This window comes from Buteo buteo, chromosome Z (assembly GCF_964188355.1).
Source record: "Buteo buteo chromosome Z, bButBut1.hap1.1, whole genome shotgun sequence".
NCBI classification, from domain to species: domain Eukaryota; kingdom Metazoa; phylum Chordata; class Aves; order Accipitriformes; family Accipitridae; genus Buteo; species Buteo buteo.
The window spans coordinates 63,388,906-63,410,693 of NC_134204.1; the positions used below are offsets into that span (position 1 = coordinate 63,388,906).

At 40.6% G+C, this 21,788-nt stretch overlaps 1 protein-coding gene across 1 annotated transcript; it reads left to right on the top strand.

Moving 5' to 3' along the window:
• Nucleotides 1-3,093: 3,093 nt before the first annotated feature.
• On the top strand, nt 3,094-18,411 carry SLC25A46 (solute carrier family 25 member 46). The gene is made up of 8 exons (XM_075020580.1): nt 3,094-3,486; nt 5,338-5,380; nt 7,986-8,043; nt 8,545-8,622; nt 9,317-9,417; nt 12,394-12,450; nt 12,932-12,989; nt 16,146-18,411. The coding sequence occupies exons 1-8, from the start codon at nt 3,234-3,236 to the stop codon at nt 16,722-16,724; spliced, it is 1,227 nt and encodes a 408-aa protein (XP_074876681.1). The 5' UTR covers nt 3,094-3,233; the 3' UTR covers nt 16,725-18,411.
• Nucleotides 18,412-21,788: the final 3,377 nt, after the last annotated feature.

Genomic DNA, 21,788 nt, shown 5'->3' on the forward strand with positions numbered 1-21,788 from the left:
CTGTCTGCATGCATGTGTGAATTAACTCAAGTATCCTATAGCAAGTATAACATAAGTGTTGCCCCTTCTAAATCTTCTGATTCACTTCAAACTGCGAATGAAACTCAGAATGCTGTTTCACATATAATGCCTTTAGACATAGACCATTGATGAAGTCTAGGAGTCGATCCAACCACACCTAAGCTCCAACAGGAGTTTAGAAAGCAAGGGTGTCTTCTCTGAAACTCATGACTCAACAGCAGGGTCTTCCCTACCGTTTACATCCCCAATTTCTGTGCAAATCATGAAAAATCAATTCTAACTTGACTTTCCTTTGTATGTTTCTCTCGTACCCTTTTGCATCTTCGGTCTCTGCATAAATCATTCTATTTTGACTCTAACTTGATTTTCTTTGCACATTTCATCCATGTATTAAGTAATAGAGTGAACTTTGCCATCGAATTCTGTGAAGTCACACTTTTTATAAATTCCTATTATATAATTTTTGCTAATACCCTTGACAATGATTCTTTAAGCAGTCCAAACCACTCATTTTACGACAAGCAGTACTGTTTAACATCTTCATCAATGACATAGACAGTGGGATCCAGCACACCCTCGGCAAGTTTGCAGATAACACCAAGCTGAGTGGTGCGGTTAACACACCTGTGGGACTGGATGCCATCCAGAGGGTACCTGGACAAGCTCAAGAAGTGAGGCAATGTGAACCTCATGAGGTTTAACAAGGCCAAGGGTAAGGTCCGGCACCTGGACTGGGGCAATCCCCAGTATCAATACAGACTGGGGGGATGAATGGATTGAGAGCAGCCCTGCAGAGAAGGACTTGGGGTACTGGTGGATGAGAAGCTGGACATGAACCGGCAATGTGCACTTGCAGCCCAGAAAGCCAATTGTATCCTGGGCTGCATCAAAAGAAGGGTGGCCAGCAGGTCAGGGGAGATGATTCTACCCCTCTACTCTGCTCTGGTGAGACCCCACCTGGAGTACTGCCTCCAGCTCTGGGGCCCCAACTTAAGAAGGATGTGGACCTGTTGGGGTGGGTCCAGAGGAGGGCCACAAAAATTATCAGAGGGATGGAACACCTCTGCTATGACGAAAGGCTGAGAGAGTTGGGGTTGTTCAGCCTGGAGACGAGAAGGCTCTGGGAAGACCTTATTGTGGCCTTTCAATACTTAAAGGGGGCTTATAAGAAAGATGGGGACGAATTTTTAGTAGGGCCTGTTGAGATAGGACAAGGGGTAATGCTTTTAAACTAAAAGAGCGGAGATTTAGACTAGATATAAGGAAGAAATTTTTCACCGTGAGGGTGGTGAAACACTGGAACAGTTTGCCCGGAAGGTTAGTAGATGTCCCATTGCTGAAAACATTCAAGGTCAGGTTGGACAGGGCTCTGAGCAACCTGATCCAGTTGAAGGTGTCCCAGCTCATTGCGGGGGGGGTTGGACTAGATGACCTTTAAAGGTCCCTTCCAACCCAAACTATTCTACAATTCTATGATTTCCACAGCTTTACAGGGGACTAAAAGCGTATAATAAACAAGTGTCCAGCTATGTTGTATCTTTATTTCCGTGTGTAAGATATTTTCATTGTTCATGTTGTCACTTTCCTACTGCAGGTGGTGTTATCAATAAATACTGCTCTGCTTTTTAACTGGCAGCATTTTCTCTAAAATCCATAATTCCTCTAAGATCCAGAGCCACCTCCTTCATGTGTAATGCTGCATGATCAGATCACCACATATCCTTAAAGACATGCTTATTCCAATATTTATTGACCTGATCCAGGCTGAACCTGTTTTAGAAACAGAAGTAACCTAGTTGGTTTTAATACGGATAATTATCTTTACCCCCAAAAAGAGCTGCAGTGTTTTGGCCCCTGCCTCCAGAGGCAGTTGGCTCTTCTGCCCATAGGTTTGAGGCTACAACATTAAAACACAACGTTCCCAGCGGACTTTCAGTTAGAAGGAAAATGTGGTGGCCCAATAAAAGTGGAGGTGGAGAGAGGGAGGCTCTGTGTGGGCTCCGTGTTACCGCAGGACAAAAGTGCGGTTGCTCTCTGGGGCTCTGCTCTTCCCGTGTCAAACACGGATGCCGGCTCTTTACCTGGTTACTGGCAAACACTTGAAGCTCTACCGGTAAAATAAAACTGCATTTAAAGGCAGAAGAAGAAAGCACCCCCAAGCACACTGTGCGGAGCCAGATGGGGCCGTCACGGTGGGAAAGCACGAAGCGGTGGATGACTCCTGCGCCTGGGCTATCGTTGGACTTGAACAGGCTAATGCTGGCTTAACCTTGCGTACGAAAAAAGGACAGGCTGTGGGTCAGACCGAGACCCAGCTGTGGGAGCCCTTGGTGGGCTTCTCGGGGCGGGAGGAGCTGAGGGAGCACCGAGCCCCCAGGGAAGGTGTTCGGCCGGTGTCAGACCCGGCATGCCTCACGTCAGAAACCCCTCCGGCTGGCGAAGGGGGAACACCCGGGGTCCCACCGGTGACCCTACCCGTCTCTCCTCAGCCAGGAGGCTGCACAGCAACCAGCATTTTAGGGGGAAGGAGATCAGAAGAGAGGAGGGGAGGCGCAGGGAACGGGAGCGGCGGCTTACGCCGGGCGGGCACCGCTCTCCGATCCCTCCTGCCCTCTCTCCCCTGCGGGGTTTGCTCGGGCCCGCGAGCATCGTCAGCACAATCACGAGCCCCAGCTCCCGGTTTTGCCGGGCGGTTCGCACGAAGGGAGCCGGGCGGCCACCGCGCCCGGGTCTCACTGATTCCGGCTGGGGGGAGAGTTCACCAGGGAAAAGCCCTGCCGGCAGAGGCCTTCTCCGCGCGCCAGGAAGGCGCCAGGGCTCTCTTTACCCGCCCCGACGGAGGCCGAGCCCGGAGATGGGCGGTGCAGGCCTCGTCCCCCTCCCTGGCCCCGCTCGCCCGGAGCGGCCCGCCGGAGCGGCAGGGGGCGTCCTCGCCCGCCCTCCGCCGCCGGGCCAGGCCCGCGCCCTTCCCCGCTGGACACACCGCCCACTTCCCTCCTCCCCGAGCCGGGCAGGAGGAGAGACGCTATTGGCTCAGCCTGCCACCGGACCCGCCTTCTCGATCACGTGGCCTTGCGCTCGGCTTCAGCAGGGTGCGGTCCCTCGCTTCGCGGCCGGAAGTGGCGACCGGGGGGGGCTGGTTGCGGGCCCCGCTGTCGCCGGTGCCGGCCTCTGCGCGGCCCTCCCCCCCCCCCCTCCCCGCGCCTCCCGCCATGCACCCGCGGCGCCCCGATGGCTTCGACGGCCTGGGCTACCGCGGGGGCGGCCGGGAGGAGCCGGGCCCCGGCGCCAGGCCCTTCGGCAGCGCCTCGGAGCTGGGCCACTGGGTGACCAGCCCGCCCGACATCCCCGGCAGCCGCAACCTGCACTGGGGGGAGAAGACGCCGCCGTACGGGGCGGGGACCCCCCTGGGGGGCGCCGGCCTCAACGAGGAGCCCAACCTCGGGGCGGGCGGCCCCGGCGCCGGTAAGGGAGGGCCCGGCCCGGCCCGGCCCGGCGGGGTTAGCCGGCTTCTCGCCGTTCCGCCTGTCCCTCGCTCGACTGCGGCGGCGGCGGCCCGTCAGCGGGCGACTCGCCGAGGTGGGCAAGGGCGAGCAGGCGGCCGCCGTGGGGCTGTGCCGCGGCCTGGCCGCGCCCGTTCGAGCGCCGCCCGCGTTTGCTGGCGCTGACCTCCGCCGCGGCGGGCCCGGAGACGCGTTGGGGCGGCGGGCCGGCGATGCTGAAGCGCCAGGAAAAAAGTCCTTAGAAGAAGGAGAACCTGCTCCATCGCCTGTTGCACTCCAGCACCCGCTTCTGTGTGTAGCACCGCTTAGTTGCAGGCAAATACGGCTGAGAGTGCCAGAAGGCACCCTGCAGCTTCTAGTTAAGCAGCGTGTGGTCAGCTCCCCATTGCCCATGTAAACGATATCCTGCAGAAATACTCCGTCTTCCGTAAGGGCAGGAAGTACCTTTGGGTCTTGAGTATATTTTGTTACTTGGTGTTGATGTTTCAGACTTTGTGTCTTCTGGCAGCTTTGTTGTTCCGTTGAAAAAGTACAAGGGGTGTGGCATGAGCTGCTGAAGTAAACCCTCTCTCCATGCATGATAGTGAAGGAACCATGGGACTGGTAGAATCTGAGGAAGAAACTGTTCATGTCTTCTCCAGTAATTGTTGGGAAGCTGAGCAGGAACCCTTGGAAGGATAGTATCATTTTATGTCTTTGTGAGATTGAGGTGAATTAAGAGAAACTTGCTAAATCTAGGCTACAGAACACTGTCTCCTTTAATTAAAAGGATGTTCTGGAGCATTTTATATACACTTGAGTATCAAAGTTTTATGAAAGACTAATTTATTTAAAATTGAATTGTATTAATGGGTGAGTCTTCCTGGGTTTTAACCTGTGCAGTGTTTCTGTTCAGGTCGTAATGAGTACAACTCTTACCTGGACTTTCATACTTGGACGCTACTTTTTTTTTTTTTTTGTCCTATCTACTCATGGAGGGTATGTTGATTCTGCATTTTGGAGGACTCATAAGGAGTTGCCGTATCACTGAGTCAAGCTTCTGCAAGTGGAGAGAGTCTTATAATTCCTTTTAGGAGGGCTGCCACGCCTGTGTGGAGCTCCGTTGAAGTTACTGGCATTACCTGTGCTTACAGCCTGCTTGCACCCTGTAGATTATAGGACTGAGCATTAATTTTCAGTTGCCTTTACAGTTCTGATTCTCTTAAAATCTCTTCTGATAATTCCTAATGTGTAAATGTCTGTCTGGTAGGAGACAACAGAGAATTGAACCCATTACTCTTGTTGGAGTTTTAACAGTTCTCTAGTAACTAGATTTTTGCAAAGGAGTGGAGATAAACAACTGATGTGAAAATTTGCATCATGTTGTTGTTGTTTGTTATGTCATCAGTGGCATTTTGTGTTACTTTTCCCAAAGTTCCTCTTTTTACTGTTTTTTATTTTAAACTTAATTTCACCTCAGATGCCGAAATTTGTGTTTCAGAATTATTGTAAACTGTCATGCATGCTGACTTTTTCAGTGGTTGGTCTGCGTTCACTTTGTCTCTCTTCCCCCCTGCCCCATAGCTGTCTTAAGACAAGAATAATTTTATTTATAAAAGTATGTACAAACTCAAATGCAGTCCAAAGTGCAAATATTCCCGGGGGAATAATTTTTTATATCCTCTCTTGCTGAGTTGCCATAAATGTTGTGGTTTACTGCTTGTAATTTTCTGAAGCAAGTACAGTGTAAAATTATTTTTTCAGATAGTCTGCATGGCATTTTCTCCCACTTTGTGATTATCACTGCTGTATAATCTGTTTTTATTTTTTTCAGAGCAGTTGAACAGATTTGCAGGCTTTGGTATTGGCCTTGCAAGGTAAGAGTTGTGTAATGATTTTCAGTGATAATGAAGTAGTAAAGCTATAGTTGTTTTATGATCCCTATGTACACTTTTGTGTTGTATTTTTATGCCGGTAGACTTATACAGTTGAAATGCCTTTATAAACCTGCTACCTGAAATTCATGTAGGTTTCTGTTCTCTTTAACTGAAGTGTTCTCAAAATTACTTAATCAGCCTTGAATATAAGAAACAGTTTTTCATACGGTGTGCCCAGGATATGTGTACCCTATCAGAGCAATCTGAAAACAACACCAGAAAACTGTGTTCACATTTGCCACTTTTATTAATATTTTTAGTTAGTGTGGCTGTTTCCTAAGAAGGTGAAAATGTCTTCAAGTATATTATCAAAGTATCCTGGAATAGTAGTGTTACTCTAACCAAGTGGTCCGATAATCATTTTATTCTTTATTATGGTGACAGTGATTATTGATAGTATTTTTGAGAAGGTGGTGGACTTTAACATACTTAACAACATTTTCGAGCTTAAATTGTCAAGTGTAAGGATGATGATAAGCTTGGGATTTTTTTGCAGGATGCCTGCTTAATCACACTCTCACCTTATTAGGTTTTTCTTGGTCAATGTACTGATGCAACTTGTGAAAGGGTGGGAGGTGGGTTTTTTTGTCTTGAAAAAGTTAGGACTAAAAAAAGTTTTACTCCTTGTTGACCTGAATGTGAGACTTTTAAGAAGAGTGCTTCTCTCTTCAGAACATGAGAGTACTTGTGTCACTTACCCAGTTAGACCAATATGGGAAGCTATGTCAGCTGAGGTTCTTATAGTGTCCTTCTGCTTCAAGGGGAGGACCTCTTACTTGACCACCAGCCAGTCCTGCTCCTTACCCCATTGTTATCACCCTTGATGCCCATCAGAACGTCTTTTAACCTGTTCAACTCACTAAAACAGAAGATAAAGTCAAGGAAAGAGCTGGATTCTTTTTTGCTGTTTCAGTTAGGTTGATTTACCTGGGAGTTGACTAGCTGTGAAAGCCAGCAGACACCAGCTAACTGGGCCAGTGAGGGAAGGGATAAAGAAGGACTATGAATGACTTTTTTTGGCCAGTAGTGAGTTGCTTAAATCAGATCATCCCATCTCATTAAACTGCCTGTCCTTCTCCCACTGCATCCCTTGCAGTGGCTGAGCTTGCTCATTCAGACCCCTTGATGAACCTGTTAAAATAGAGTTGATCAGGGGGAGGGGGAAGAACTAGCTCCCCCAAACATGTAAAGAGTTGTTCGGTTTCTTTCCAACCTTACCAAGCTCAGTGAGCTCAGGAGAGTACCAGCAAGGAAGTGGAGCTGTAGGGCAGGAACATGTTGATCTCCTTCAGGAGCAGAGAGATGTTGGGGTGGCTCAGTTGTCCTTTTGAACTATATGCTTTGATTTAATCAAGCATGAGAAAGGTTTCCACATCCTGAGCACCATGGCCACTAGGACTAAAATGAGCTTGTGGTTTTGAGAAAGTTTTCCACTTCCTGAGCACCATGGCCACTAGGACTAAAATGAGCTTGTGGTTTTGAGAAAGAGAGTGGATCAACATTGTATCATTGCTGAGAGCAATTCTCCCTGCTTCTGCTTTTGCATTTGTACCAGATCACTTGTCAGACGCACATGGTTCAAGTCAGAAATCTTGTAGAAAACACCCAGTGGAAAAGGTTAGTTTTTGTGAGGCTAGTTGAATTGGCTACCAGGAGGGCTTAATAGATAACAGTCAGGTACAGGGAAAGTTTCACCTTTTCCGGTAGTAGCAAACTACTAATTAGCTTAATAGTTGTGAAACTGCAGGCTTAGTACTTTTCTGTGCAATTAGTACTTGTTTATCCAGAGTGAAATCCCCATAAGAGACCTAGCCCAGGTGATCCTGTAGGTCAGTGGTCAGAGCTCTTACTTGGGGTGCTTAGATAAAGCCTGGAGGTCTTGCTTTTCTAATCTATATCGCAGGTTTGAACCACATACAGGTGAGTAAGTACTCTGATCACTCGGGCACTTTGAGATTAAATGAAAAGTTTCTCTGCGTGGCTGTGACCAGGAATACTACTTTAGAACTGAGAGAACTTTCTTGTGGAGGTTTGATTGAAATACCATTTCTGGGGGTGGAGGGAGAGTTGGTTTTGGGCAGTAATGTTTTCTGATTAAAAAATGTCAGCTGTTAGTACCAATCCTCTGGCCCTCCTCCTAAGGAGAGTCTTGATTAATAATGTGGTACGCAGAATTAACATAAAACTGGAAACTAATCCTTTCATAATTCTGGCTCTGGCCTGTTCTGTTCCCTCATATTTTGCAGAGGGAAAGTTTTAAGAAATTTGGTATGTTGTTTTGCCTAGAAAAATACATACATACTATAGATAGATAGATAGGGGCTTTTTTGTAGTGAGTGCATGTGTCAGGTTTTTTGATATGTGTTCCTTTATAGTATTGGCAGGCTATTAGGTAGCCATCTAAAATGCTTCATTAATTCACAAGATAATGTATATTTTTTCCAAATACTGATCTAATGTTGTTAGAGAAGAATAACAAGCTTTTTCAAATAAATTTTTGATGGTTTCCCATGCTTTAAATACACTTTTTTTTTTTTTTTTAAAGCCTATTTACAGAAAATGTGCTGGCACATCCTTGCATTGTTCTACGTCGTCAGTGTCAGGTATGGCTTTTATATTACCTCTTCCAGTCAGAGCTCTTGTGTACTGTGATACTTTGTGTTTTCACACTCTGTAGAGTATAAGGAAGCTTTACAATTCTTAGGGAGATACTGCTATATTAACGTGTTTTTATTTGTAGCATACCTGTTTTCCGTTCTGAAATTTAACCTATCTTGACCATTCTTATTTATCATTTTTGGGCAGTGGAAAGTGAATTACAGCAAGTAAGTGTTCAGAGTCTGTGGAGCAACTTCCAGATTGCCATTTACAAGCAGGATGCTTTGTTTTCTGGTTTATGCTTGTTTTGTTGTTTACATTTTTGGCATACAAATACATAAAAGTTCTGCCTGTTTCCCTAAATTTCAGAGAGAATTAATTCATGTTTTGGTCACTTTAGCTGACCTTTACAGAGAAAAAGTCCTTATTTTGGAAGTGCTTTTTCCTTTAGAGTTGTAGCATCTGTAAGTGTTTATAAAAACTGCCATTATTTGTATTTTTAACAGGTTAACTATCATGCTCGGAATTATCATCTCACTCCATTTACTATTGTCAATATTATGTACAGCATCAATAAGACACAGGTCAGTATTTGGTGTCAGGCTGTATCTGAGCAGTGAAGGTTACTATAGCACATATGTACATTGCTATCTTTAACTCTTTATGTAACTGGTGGTTAAAAAGATGGCCATTGTAAGAGTTTGTTATTTTTATGGTTGCAGAAATGTGTCAAGGAGATCACTGAGATTTTTTTTTTAGTAGTATAGTATTTAATGGGAGAGATTTGCAGATGTTAGAAAACAAAAGATCCCTGAAACTAATTCTATTCATTAGCATTCTAAAAAAATAATTAGTGTTTATGTGGATAAAGAGATTATCCAAATGACTACTTCCAAAGATAGTATTGCACGAATTTCCAATTCTGCATGAGAATGGCAATCCTGAAACTCAGATCAGAAGACAGTAAGAAAAGACTTTTTGAATTTTACAGATGTGGTTTAACATCTCAAGCTCATTTTGTCCATAGAAAATGGTGTTAAGTTTATAGTACAGAGTATTAACAGTGAGAAATATCCCTCTAAAATTGTTGGCAACTTTGAAATTATTGAAGAGCAGAAGTTTCTTCAGAGTTGAAAAGTTAGTTGTCCCCTGAATTTGGTAACAGTGAAGCTGAACGGTAGAGTCCTATCCCTGTGCAGTCTGAATTTGCTGAAATTTCATAAAAATTAGTAAGATGAGAAGATTTTTGACTTTTATGTTGCATATTTCAAAACACAGGGTCCAAGAGCTCTCTGGAAGGGAATGGGCAGCACTTTCATTGTTCAAGGCATAACCCTGGGAACAGAAGGCATCATCAGTGAATTTACACCTTTGCCAAGGTATTGCATGGGTTTTTTACTGCTTCTAACAAATTAATCATCAGTTGTTGACTTATATTGAAAGTGTTAGAAATGTAAGGCTGTTTGAAAAATTTTACTTGATTAGAACAGTCAGACATTGAATAGGTATTTTCAGCACAGTGTAGTTGTCTTTGCCAAGACAACCTTGTAACTAATAGTGAGGACTCTTTCTGGGAGCTTCATATGTTTGGTATGTCTGCCTACTGGTCTGCGTATAGGAGTAACATAGGAAATAGGTCTTCAGTAATTCCACTCTAATGAAAGAATTCATAAGTTTCTTTTTGTATTTTGGTTTATATTGTGTGGTACTAGCAAATACCAAGTGTAAAGTAAAAAGTCCTAGTTTCATTAATCTAAATACAGAAAACTTAAATGTCTAATTTGAAGAGATACCACTCTCTTTCACTGTGTCCATATTCAGCTATAGTAGTTCTGTAATATTTTTTTTATTTTGACGTGTGACTCTGCCTGCTTTTTATGCTGAACTATAACTCCAGGATTATGGTAAGACATTGTGATGTCTTCCTGCTTTGAGATACAAGTCTGGTAAAGAATTTTTGGCTGAAGACTTTTTATCCATGTTTTGTTTTATAATGGTCCAGAGCTGACAGTAGGGGCTGACAAGTATAATACTACATATTGTTGGTTTTGTTACAGGTATTTTAAGAGTAAGCAGGTTGTTTGAGAGAGTTTATTATATAAAGTAACTAAAACTCCTAGTGAAATGCAAGGAGACTGTGAGATAATCAAAAGTTAAGAGAAGATACTTAACAGTTGCAGGGCACACACTGAAACCAGGAAAATGATAAGGACCTGTCTTGGAAAATATATTAGGGAGCCAGGCAGGTAGTTGGGTTTAAGGCTGGTGAAGTTTGAATGGACCAGTGGGCTTGAGAATCATGTTAGCTTTCAGAAGAGACAAGTGCCTATTTTTAATGTGTGTACAGAGACCAAGTACTTCAGTGACATGGAAACTGGCTTGGTTTTAAAGATAAGAAATGTAGGCAGGCTGAATCAAACTACTATTATGATGCACGCATGCATGCATAGTAGTAAAAGTAAGTCTTCACAGGTTCTGGCATTCATCAAAAGCATTAGCAGAAGCATTTCATACTTCAGTTGTGTGGAGTGTGTGTTGAAGATTTTTGGTCAGCTCTGTCTCACATGTGACTGAAATTCCCAGGCATACACTTTCCTCCAAGTGTGACTTATTGTTCTTGTTTTTAAATATTGCTGTAGGGGATGCTTAAGTTCATGAGATGTGATATTGTGTTTGTATTGTCGTAGTTCTGATTTCTGTCCAATGTGAGCGAGGTTTTTCTTCTTGTGGGCCAGTTGTTCAGAAGTTTGAAAAGTAAGCAGGTGCTGCTGCCAAGAAGCAATCCTTTCTGCTAGTACCTGCTCACTCCTTCCTCAGTGCTACTCCCATCCTTGTGCCAACACAGTATGTGAACAGTCACGAAGAACTGGATTGGGGAAGTGATCTGGCTAAAATGGCTGTCTTTTACATGCACGACCCCATGCAGTTTTCTACTGGATGCTCTCCCTTTTTAATGGTTGCATGCATGTTCGGGCTGTCACAGGGAGGTGAAGGTTATTGCTTATAGCAGCAGTGCCAGCAAATCTGATTTAAAAGGTTATTTCACTACATTATCAAGCTCCAAAGGACACAAGGAAGTGAGATGTCCATTCCAATTCTATATCATAATATTCTAAAAGAATCCCCCTGTTTTAGTAGAGCAGCCCAGAAATGGGTGTTGACATTTTTGCAGCAAGTTGAATGTGGTTCTGTACTAGACAAACTTACTCCTTTAATTGTTCTTCCACTGCAGGAATAGTTACAGCTGGTGGATTGACAAGTTAGGCTTTCACACAGTAGGTTAGCTGGTTTCGTTTTCCACATCTTTTAAGTGTTATGGCTTAGTGTATGTGATCTAAGTGTCTGAAACACATAATGGTAAATGATCTTCCCTTCTTCTTTAGTGACTGACCTATGTAGTTAGAAAAGTGATAGCTACTAGGAACACACAATTCTTCAGAAAGAGTAAAGAGTATCTTTTTTTGGATTTGCGTTGTAGCTACGGACAGTGAGTGAGTAGATTCCTGGACAAGAATTGAAACTGAACACTTTATAACTTGTTATTAAAAATGCATAGTCTAGTATGTCTAACATTTCAGACAAATATCTTTACCTCATAGCTAGAGTATTTGAATGTTACCTTGAGCTAGGTGGGATTACATTTTCTGCCAAGTGGAGTGTAGTTAATATTTACTCTTCATATTTTGAAGTGTGTAACTAGAAAAAACTACTTTAATGGGTTTTTTTTAAAGTCGCCTTTGTGTTGAACACATGGGTTTTCTCTTGTTTTACCAGGATACGCTGAAGACTGGTTGTATGCCAAAAGACTTGAGTTAAGTCTGTACAGAATTACTATGCAGCTTCTAGTCTGACCTACTACTGTACTTGATTTGGTCCATGTTGAACTGTGTCAGAATGTGATTTAGGTTTTCAGGAAAGAAACAACTGGGTAAACATAACCTCAAAGAACAGAAAAAGCATAACCAAACCAAAACATAATAAGAAATGTATGTTGATAACAGAAAACTACTGAGATTTTGCAATAATCCAGTATTCCCTGAAAATGTCTTTAAGAGTTGGTACATAAGGATACAAAATAAATGCAAAACAATAAAGCCAGTAGCTGTGAGAGCTACAGACACCCTACTAATAATTGAAGGCTTTTTTGACAGAATATCTAACAGGCCCAAATAACTTCTAAAAGTTAAGCATGATTTATTAAATGTGTAGCTGATGTGTCTTTCCCATATGCGAAACCCTGCAATGTAAACTGATAGTTGAACACCAATATGAAAACTGGATGTTGATGCCCATGGAAGAAATGCTTGAGAATAACATGTTCTTGTCCATATTAAGGTAAATACTTGTCTTTTTAGGGAGCTTTCACATAAATGGAACCTCAAGCAGATAGGTGGACACCTTCTACTCAAAGGGTAAGTGTAGCATGTGTTATTACCTTGTGTCTTTTTATGTAAACATTAACAAAACTACTAAATGTACATTAGTTTAATCTGCAGCTATGGTTACTTGACAGGGTGCTAATAGTAATTTTCAAACTTTTATTTTTTTGAATAATCTTGATTGCATACACCACTTCCACAGATTATTTTTTTCTCAGTAGATCCCCATGTCTGTGTGGAACCTGACTGACTTAAAGGATTAGATTCTTTTAGTAATTAAATTATGGTATCTGAGAGACCTGAATCAGACTGGTCACATGGAAATAGAATTTAACAGAACTTTAGACTGAAGTTTATCTCAACTTGTTGATGCATATTTTAATAATTGAGTTATGGTTTGTTAATTTTCTCTCAGGCATGTCTTGGTAGATATCTTTATCAACTTTCAGGTGCGTATTTGGCTAAAATTATAGTATTGTCCTGACCTTAATTCTTATTTTGTTAATTTCTACAGTTTAACACATGTGATAGCAATGCCTTTTTATTCTGCGAGCCTGGTTGAAACTGTACAGGTAACTTACATATACTTACAACATTTTAAAAGATACTGTTATTCTCTTTATGGATTAGATTATGTGGAGAAGTGAGTCTTTGGCTTTAGATTCATGTTTATGTTGCAGTAGTTACATTTGTTTTGCATGAGGCTGTATGACTTACTAACTGAGATAAAAACTATTTACTATGGTGGATATATTAGTTGTACTATCTTAAGTCTAAATCTAGAATTAGAAAGGACATTTGATATCGTTGGAATATATTGTCTGCGAAATAAGGACAAGTTACATCTATATGTTCTAGCAGAAAAACCATAAAGAAGTTTTTCTCATGTAAAGGTTTTAAAAAGGTTGCTAGGCAAGCTGTTGCAGTGACCCCTTCCCCTATAAAAACTATAAAGCTTTTCCAGTAATTCAGCTTTGTTTTGCTAAAATACTGAACTCTACTATTTCAGGACTGCTTTCAATTCGGTCAACTTTTTGCTTTTAAGTTTTCATCTAGTTCTTCCTTAGCCATGAAAAGAAATATCTGGACCTATCACTTAAGATACAGCTTAACTTGTTCTATAACTGTACAGAGTAACCCATAGCACTGTATTGCAGATTCTTTCAGTTAGTTGTTGCATTTCTTTCTGGAGAAAGAGACAGGGTTTAGCTATGCAGAAGTGGTCCAGGGTAATTCTTCCAGCTATCTCTATATAATGAGCTGCTTTTAATTAACATGATAGTATCTTTGTGCAGCTAAGGAACTTTTACTGTAACGTGAGCTCTTGTGTGGAGGGTGGTGCAGGATAGTCACTCTAATGTCATTCAGTCATCAAAAGAATAGTTTTCATTCATAGTATAGGCAAGTTGTAGGTACAGTCAAGACTGATTTAGATCCATCTGTTCAAATCTACAGTTAACTGCTGGTGTATTTCTACAAAATGGTGCTTTTTCTGTGGAGAAGAGGCAAACAAGGCTGACTTCCACAGTTTCTTAGTTTCAGCACGTACTTTAGAGGCAGGTGCTCTTAAGGGACAGAATTCCTCTCTGTGCAGAGGTTCCAACCTTAAAGGAGCTGGAAGGTACTAGGAAGGCTGTTCTATCTTAACTGGCCACATTGTGGACTAACAGGACAGGTGAGATTAAACATCTGTGCATGTGGGCATGTAGATAGACTCCCAACAACAAACTCGCATTCTCTAAAGTTACTCTGTATTTAAGAAATCCTCTTCTTCTCTCCTTCTGAATTACTTTGAAAATAATGTTCCATAAATCCTGCCTGAGTGGTCCTCTGAGTTTGTGGAAGCCTTGGGAAGATTTAACTGGTCTCATATTAAGAAGCTGACTTAGGAAACTCTTATATCCTGGGGAATGGCTTTACCCTGAGCATGCCATAATCCTGGAACTAGAAACAGTGGTAGAACAGTGTTCCTGTTTCTTGAGTTCGTAGCAGGCCACAGAATGGAATATTTTATTCAGTTATCTTACTGCTTGTATTTTTGTCTGAAAGGATGAAAGATCTGTGTTGTTGGACATGGGAACATTTACCAATAAAAGATAAAAGACAACATGATCTAGATACTGTCTTCTGTTGGCAAAATAAGTAATAAAGTTTCTTTGCTAGAAAGCAGCTTAATAGGAAAACAATCAAAAAGCCAAAACAGCATCTCCCATAGCCTTTTAGACAGGTGATCATCTCTGTAAAGCATTGCTTATGAAAATAACTCCACTGAGATCTGAGAGTTTAGGCATAGTAATTTCAGCTGTGTGCAAGTATTTTACTGAATAAGTGTACATATGATGTATGAAATGTATTTTCCAGTTCCTAGAAACTTCATCATGAACTTTCTTATTAGAAACACAAAGGAGGTAATGATAGCATTTGTGAAGATTTTATTCACGCTGTTTTAATCAGTGCAGGGAGGCAACTTGGCTTATCAGGTTTACATTATATCCCTGTGCTGCAAGAGGACAATGACCAATAACAAACGATAGAAGTTAAAGATTGTGGGATTTGTTACTAGCAGTTTTATATTAACTTTGATTGTCTTAATTCTAATAAACCACACTGTTCAACAGTATTGTTTGACATGCTTCTCCAAGTAAATATATTTCATCAAAATAACTGTAAATGGTAGAAAATTACCTCTGTGACATTACTGGTTTTATCTCTCACATTTTAAACCATGTGGTGGCGTGTTTGACAAAAGCAAACATAGTTTTGAAGTGCAGTGACTATGAGAAGAGGATGCAGTAGGGGTTATGATGCTTAACTTGTACTTCTGGAACAACTTTACATTCTCAAGTATTTGAACTAGTTTCTCTTCTGTGCAGACTGACCATGGAGGCTTTACAGGCTTTTAGTCCTTCCCCAGAGTACTGAGGAATGTTCTGGTGGTTTATCCTGGCATGAGGTCAGGACGCAGCCAGCATGGACTTAGAGACTTGGGCATTGAGAACTCCCAAATCCTGAATTTTGGATGTAACAGAGATGATAAAACACTGAGTTTGTATAAGCATTAGAAGGGGAATCAATGTCTTTAGCTTAATCCTACAGTCATAGGTGGAGTATAACGGAGTAAGTAATTACTAAGTGAATTCTTTATTTTCACTACATGAACAAAATAATTACATCTTTTCTGAGACACAGCATGGGTAAAGAGTACTGTTTTACATACAAATAATGGAATGGAAATGTGCAGAGCTGAACCTATTAAATTCAAATTAAAAATGATCTTTCAACTCAACTTTAGTTATGGAAGTCTTTATTATGCACATTCAAGTTCAAAGACCAGAGTTATAGTCCTTAAAGGAAAGGACTTTTAAATTACATAAATACTTCCTGGCATTTTGCTCTGGAAATAGGCATTTTCAGTACATGACTGTTTGGCGGACTCATACTACTCAGCAGTAGGCTGAAAGTTTAATTTCTTTGGTAGTAACACGAATAACTGGAATGTACATTAAATAAAGACTCTTTAAGATGTGTTCATTTTTTAAAAGAAATTTACTTGCATGCTATCAAGAGTGTTAGAGCAAAGAATTCATATCAGTATAGCTGTGTAGATACAATGGCATGTAAATGTTTAACTGTCTTGTAAAGTTCAGCAGTGATAAAGTGTCAAAGTGGATGTCAGCGTGGTTATGAAATGGGCAGCACAAGTTGTAACTATTCCTTTGTGCTTGTAGAGCGAAATAATTCGAGATAATCCTGGCATCCTGGACTGTGTGAAAGAAGGACTCGGCAGAGTTGTAGGCATGGGCGTACCCCATAGCAAGCGTCTCCTTCCTCTGATGGTCTTGACTTTTCCAACTGCTCTACATGGAGTTCTTCATTATGTCATCAGTTCCATTGTCCAGAAGCTTGTTTTGTTTGTTCTGAAAAGAGATAATTCCCACAACCTTCCAACTGAGAGCTCTGCTTCTGTGCAGAGCATGCTTGATGCGTATTTTCCAGAACTTATTGCTAGCTTTGCTGCTAGCCTTTGTGCTGATGTCATGCTTTACCCACTGGAGACAGTTTTACACCGCCTTCATATTCAAGGGACACGCACAATAATTGATAATACAGACCTTGGCTATGAAGTGCTTCCGATCAATACTCAGTATGAGGGGATGAGAGACTGCATAAATACTATAAAACGGGAAGAAGGAATGCCAGGTTTTTATAAAGGATTTGGAGCTGTTATAGTACAGTATACCTTGCATGTGGCAGTTTTACAGCTTACCAAAATTATTTACTCAACACTGCTTCAAAATGTTTCTTAATCTGTTCAGGTGTGGATTTAGCACCGTGGACATGATTGACTTACTAACCTAATTATTGTTTAAAATGGCTTAGAAAATGACTTTTGAAGAATCCACTCTGTGGATTCTCCTTACACTGTACAAGAACTTGTTTTAAAAATGGGGATATAGGTTCCTAAGTGTAATTAAAAAAGTACTGTTTAAATTTAAATTTATAGACACAAATTGAATATATAATGTGCAGTCATACAGAAGGGAATTGGATTTTAAATGTGGTTGGAGTGAGGATTTACCTTTCTTCTTGCCAGTTAACTGACTTAAGGAATGGATATGAATTCTTAATATCTGTTTTGTAAACATCACATATGTTATTTGGTTTGGACTGTTAGCCAGTTCAAAGAAATTTGTTGTTTTCATAAGTTTTAAGAACTTGCAAGTGGGAGACTGAGTTTACTGGTCTTTTAAAGATGTTTTCAACTTCACTGTTAATGGAGCTGTGAGCAAAATAGAATCTGTAAAAGTAACTTAAGTAGACATAAATGTCATAATTTACAGGTACACAGAAGACTTCTTACTTTGCTGCAGTGTGGCAGAAGACAGCAAAGGAATCTTGCTTTGTAAAAAATAACAAAAACTTGGGTTTGGGCAAAGTTGCACAGAATGCAAACTGGGCTGTCTTGCAGTTTGTTTGCAAGGCTTACAGTAACTAAAGTGTGTGAATAAAGCAAATTAGAAACTGATGTGTGCATGTGTAAGTGCCATTTTTAGTCAACTTTTACTCAACTTCAGGTTTTAATTTTACTCTGCTACTTCATGTAAGAGTAGAATAATCTTACGAAATGTCTGTAATATCAGTGTTCAGAGTGTATAGAAAGCATAAAACATTAATTGGCTATTTCTAGAGTTTCTCTTTTGTTAGATCAGAGAGATGTACACAACTATCTACTTACTGTTTAGCACTGATGTCCTTCATTTAAAGTCTGCTGGATTAGCTATTTTGTGGAGCAGAATTAAGTCTGTTTATGTGCAAGCAAACTACTGAAATGTACCATTTTTGCCCTCTTCCCCTAGTAAATCAAGACTTTCAGCCTGAAAATGAGTGCTGATCATTCTAAATAACTTAGTCCTTCGTGGTTTCATCAGTAAATATCATGAAAGTTGGGGAGGGGGTGATTTTCACAAATAAAACAAGCATGTGCAGAGTCACTTTTACTTTGTATGAGAGGCTGCTGCCTTTTTCACGCTTTCATGTGGCAAGTCTATCTTTGTGAATACTGTAAATTGATGTGCATTTTGATCATTAACCATTGTATAGTAGTTATCACTTACGGAAAGTAGTCATGGCAAAATGATGCAAAGGTGTTGCTGTTCATAAGTTCTGACTAAATAATTTGCCAGTCTACTTTGCTATTACTAATCTAACTTTCATGTATTATAAATGCATAAGTGTTGAAATGGAAAGTATGGTGAACTTGGGAGCTGGTTTTATTTTGAAATACTGTTAATTGAAAATTTAGTGTATAGAATGGAAGCAATGAAATAAAATGAGAATCCACTGTAAATATTTTTGAAGTAATTTACTGAGGAAGCATGTAAAGGATTCCCGATTTGTGTGTTATATTTTACTGTATAGACTTCAGAGGGGCTTTTTTGAGTTCTTCAACTTTTCTAAGTGCAAGAACATGTTGAATTAAACTACGTGCAAGAACTTGGGTAAAATATCCAATTCCTGGGTTATATTTTTAAAGTTTCTATGAGTATGAAGAGCGCCATATCAGAGAATCATCCAAATTGGAAAGGATCTTGGCAGGTCGCCTAGTCCAAATTCCTGCTCTAAGCAAGGACAACATTGACTTCAGACCAGATTGTGCAGGCCCTTGTCCAGTCAAGTTTTTAATTCCAACTTCTGATATGTAAAACCAGCCTTTTCAAAGGTGTTGAATTCAACTGAAGCCAACTATTCCATCGAAGTATAGTTGCTCTGAAGCGGTAACTAAGTGCATGTTGGAGACAAACACTTGCAGATGTATCGGTGATATTGGGCAGTAATGTTTTTCTAGGAATAAAATTTTAGGGAAGGTGTTTTGTCATAGGAAAAGGAGGACGTGCCGTTATATTCTGCAAGGGGGAAGATAGTGGGTTCTCAGAACAGCACTAGATATCATGCTAGAATATTAACTTGTGTCAAAAGCTCTTGATTTCTTTGCTGAGAGTTTTACAGTTCTGTTCTGTGCCAGAGTCTCAGATCTGTAACTTTAAGCAAGGTGAGAAAGAATGCTGTCAGTTTAACAGCAAGTGTTCTGCAGGGGAAAAGCTATCTGCTTTGGGCCATTCTTTTTTGGTCCTTTTCCCATCAGTTAGAATGAACATCTTTTGATTCTTCACGTATACTTGCTTTACCTTCCAAAAGAAGTAATACTTCGCTTTGTCCAGAGTTGCTATTTTTGCCCATGCAAAAATGTAGATGAATGTGGGCTGAAAAAAAATCTTTTTTAACCTTTTTAACTACAAGTGCACTGTTAATGTATTTCTGGTTTTCATTTGGATCTTAAATCTAGGTACTCAATTTTTAGCTCAAATGAGTGATCAATGAGTGGCTTTAGCAGGCTGTACCACCAATAACTACAAAATACTGATCTGCTGTAGAAAGTAAGTTTTTACTTTTCTGGAAAATGAAAAATTCTTATGCATGCTATTCTTCCTGATACAAACTTAATTGTTTTTCTGTCTTTTCATTTTTGAAGAAGAGAGCTGATAGCAAGAAGATAAATGTTACTGAAGAAAGACAGACTCAGTGTAATGTTCCCACCCAGTGAAGAATTATTTGGCTTCTTACCCATGTCTCTTAAAAGGAAAGCCTTGATGTGCAATAACTGACAATAGACCAGGCAGGAAACTTTGAGATATGAGGCCAGCTGGAAACCATTGCAATTATCTGCTTGTTTGTTTCACAGACTGCCTTACAGATCAGATTTGACTTTTGGTTGTGTTAGATTATTGCTTCTAGATCTAGTGTCAGTGCGAGTACTGCATTCTTCAGCAAGGTCCGGCTACATTCATTCCTTTTAGCAGATCTACTTTGGGGCAGTTGATCTAGCTCTGGGTCCTGTCTGTAATACTTGAGATGTGCAGTGTGTTTTACTGATTTATGCAGAATTTGTAAGACTTGCTATCAAATTACATGCTTTTCTTAGTTCTTCCAAATTTAGCAGCAAGTTCAAAGCAAGTATGTAAGCTAATGCCCTTCTTGCTGCTTGTTCCATCTGAGATGGTCATTCAGTTGGATACACACCTTCAGCTACAAACATAATCAATACACATGATGTAAATGAGGCCTGTCTCTGCGTTAATGTACAAGTGCTTGCTGTGCTTCAAGGTTTTTGTTGGTATAATTCAGGGCTAGCAGTGGTCACTTTCAAACTATTTACGCTTTCAATGATATCTGAGAAGAGGTCACGCACTAAATTTTTCAACTAAATGGTTGTTGCTAAGAGATTTGAGAGCAGCATATAACGGCAGCATTCCCTCACCAGTATGGGAAGAGAGGTGGTAGAAAATGTGAAGAAAACATTTGTCTAGTTTTGTTTTAGAAGATGTAATACATGTCTCCAGCAGGGGCAGAAGAAGGTAAGATCTTTATCTAACCAAGAGCTGGTTGCAGCATCTGTGTTTTAAAAGCAAATCTGATTTTAAGGAGTTGGATAAAACTGTATTTTCACTTCTTTTTTTTTGATGGAATAAAGATAATTTGCCCTTTACCTTCAGCACTCCAGCTTCTCCACAGACAGTCTGGCAAATTGTGAACAAAATTTGAGGGTGGGAAAGAAGCAATAATGAAAATGGAATGTAGAAATTGCCCAAAAATGCAGATAAGCAAAAGTCAACAATTAATGTTCTCAGTTGCAACAAATTAATAAGGTAGAAATGTCCAAATGTTAATATTTATGGAGGGTTTACATTTGGAATTCTATTTCTGTCTTTATCTTTCATAAGGTGTTTTTAAAGATAAGTTAAAATCACAAAACGTGTTAAGCTCAACATACCCTTTTTTTCCCCTGATACTTGGAAACGAACTCAACTAAAAAGCCAGTTATTCTTTCAGCTTTTTTAATAGGAAAAAAAAAGCCATCTACATCTTCCTTTCAAATCAAGGCACCCTTTCAATGGATGTAAATACCATCATACAACAGTCTAATACTGCACTTACACTTTGGTTTGGGGTTCTTTTTTTATTCAAAGTGCTAATGAGTTGGCTGCAGTACACATTGCCTGTGGCAGCTTGATCTGGGTGAGACACTGTATCACTCTTCTCTTGTTTTCAAAGTGTAGGGACAGAATGTGACTTGCACCCACCAAAGTAATAAAATCAGAAGGGATGGTTTAGCTGTCATCTGAAATTCTGAGTCTTACTCTTATTTCATAGCCTTAAGCTTGGCACTAAGGCAAGTCCAGAACAAAAGGACTTGTTGGACAGGACTCAACTCTGTTCTGCATAGGCAATTCATGTCTTTGCCCAAACTGAATTTCTAGAGGCAACAGGCTTATAAATTGGTGTTCCTGATTCTTGGGTTTAGGTTACCTCCAGAAAAGAAAAACTAAGTAGATTTGCTTTTACTGCAACAGTAAGCGTAACACTCTCCAAAGTTTTTGATCCCTGAAACGGAATCCTGAATGTATGCATGTAGTATTTGAGCCTTCAAGCATCTTGTGTAGGAAGAAGCACCAATATGCACAGTTACCTTGATTCGCAGCTCCTAGCTGCTATCAGCTCTCTTCAGTACCATTCAATATGGGTGTGACACCTTTGATGTCCATACAGACCACTGATGTGTTTTATGGTCTCTACAGGTACAGGTATCAGTTTAAACCTGTTGAAAAATACAAGCACAGGCAGGATTTTCAGACTCTTACCCATGGATTAACCTTATGTATGCAAAATGAGGCCGAAGAAAAAAAACAAATGAAGGCAATGGGAAGGCCGATTCTTGAAACTAAGTAGGTGCTTACCAATGTGAGCACCTTGACAAGGAGGCATATGTTGCTTTAACAGCTATTTGAGCACAGTGGAGGGAAGAAGACAACTTC

What these genes read in the sequence shown, in the direction of transcription:
- SLC25A46 (XM_075020580.1), top strand. Translation starts at nt 3,234, where the DNA reads ATGCACCCGCGGCGCCCCGATGGCTTCGACGGCCTGGGCTACCGCGGG. An exon ending in TTCTACGTCGTCAGTGTCAG is followed by an intron (nt 8,044 to 8,544) that starts GTATGGCTTTTA and finishes TATTTTTAACAG; the next exon opens with GTTAACTATCATGCTCGGAA. An exon ending in GGACACCTTCTACTCAAAGG is followed by an intron (nt 12,451 to 12,931) that starts GTAAGTGTAGCA and finishes TAATTTCTACAG; the next exon opens with TTTAACACATGTGATAGCAA.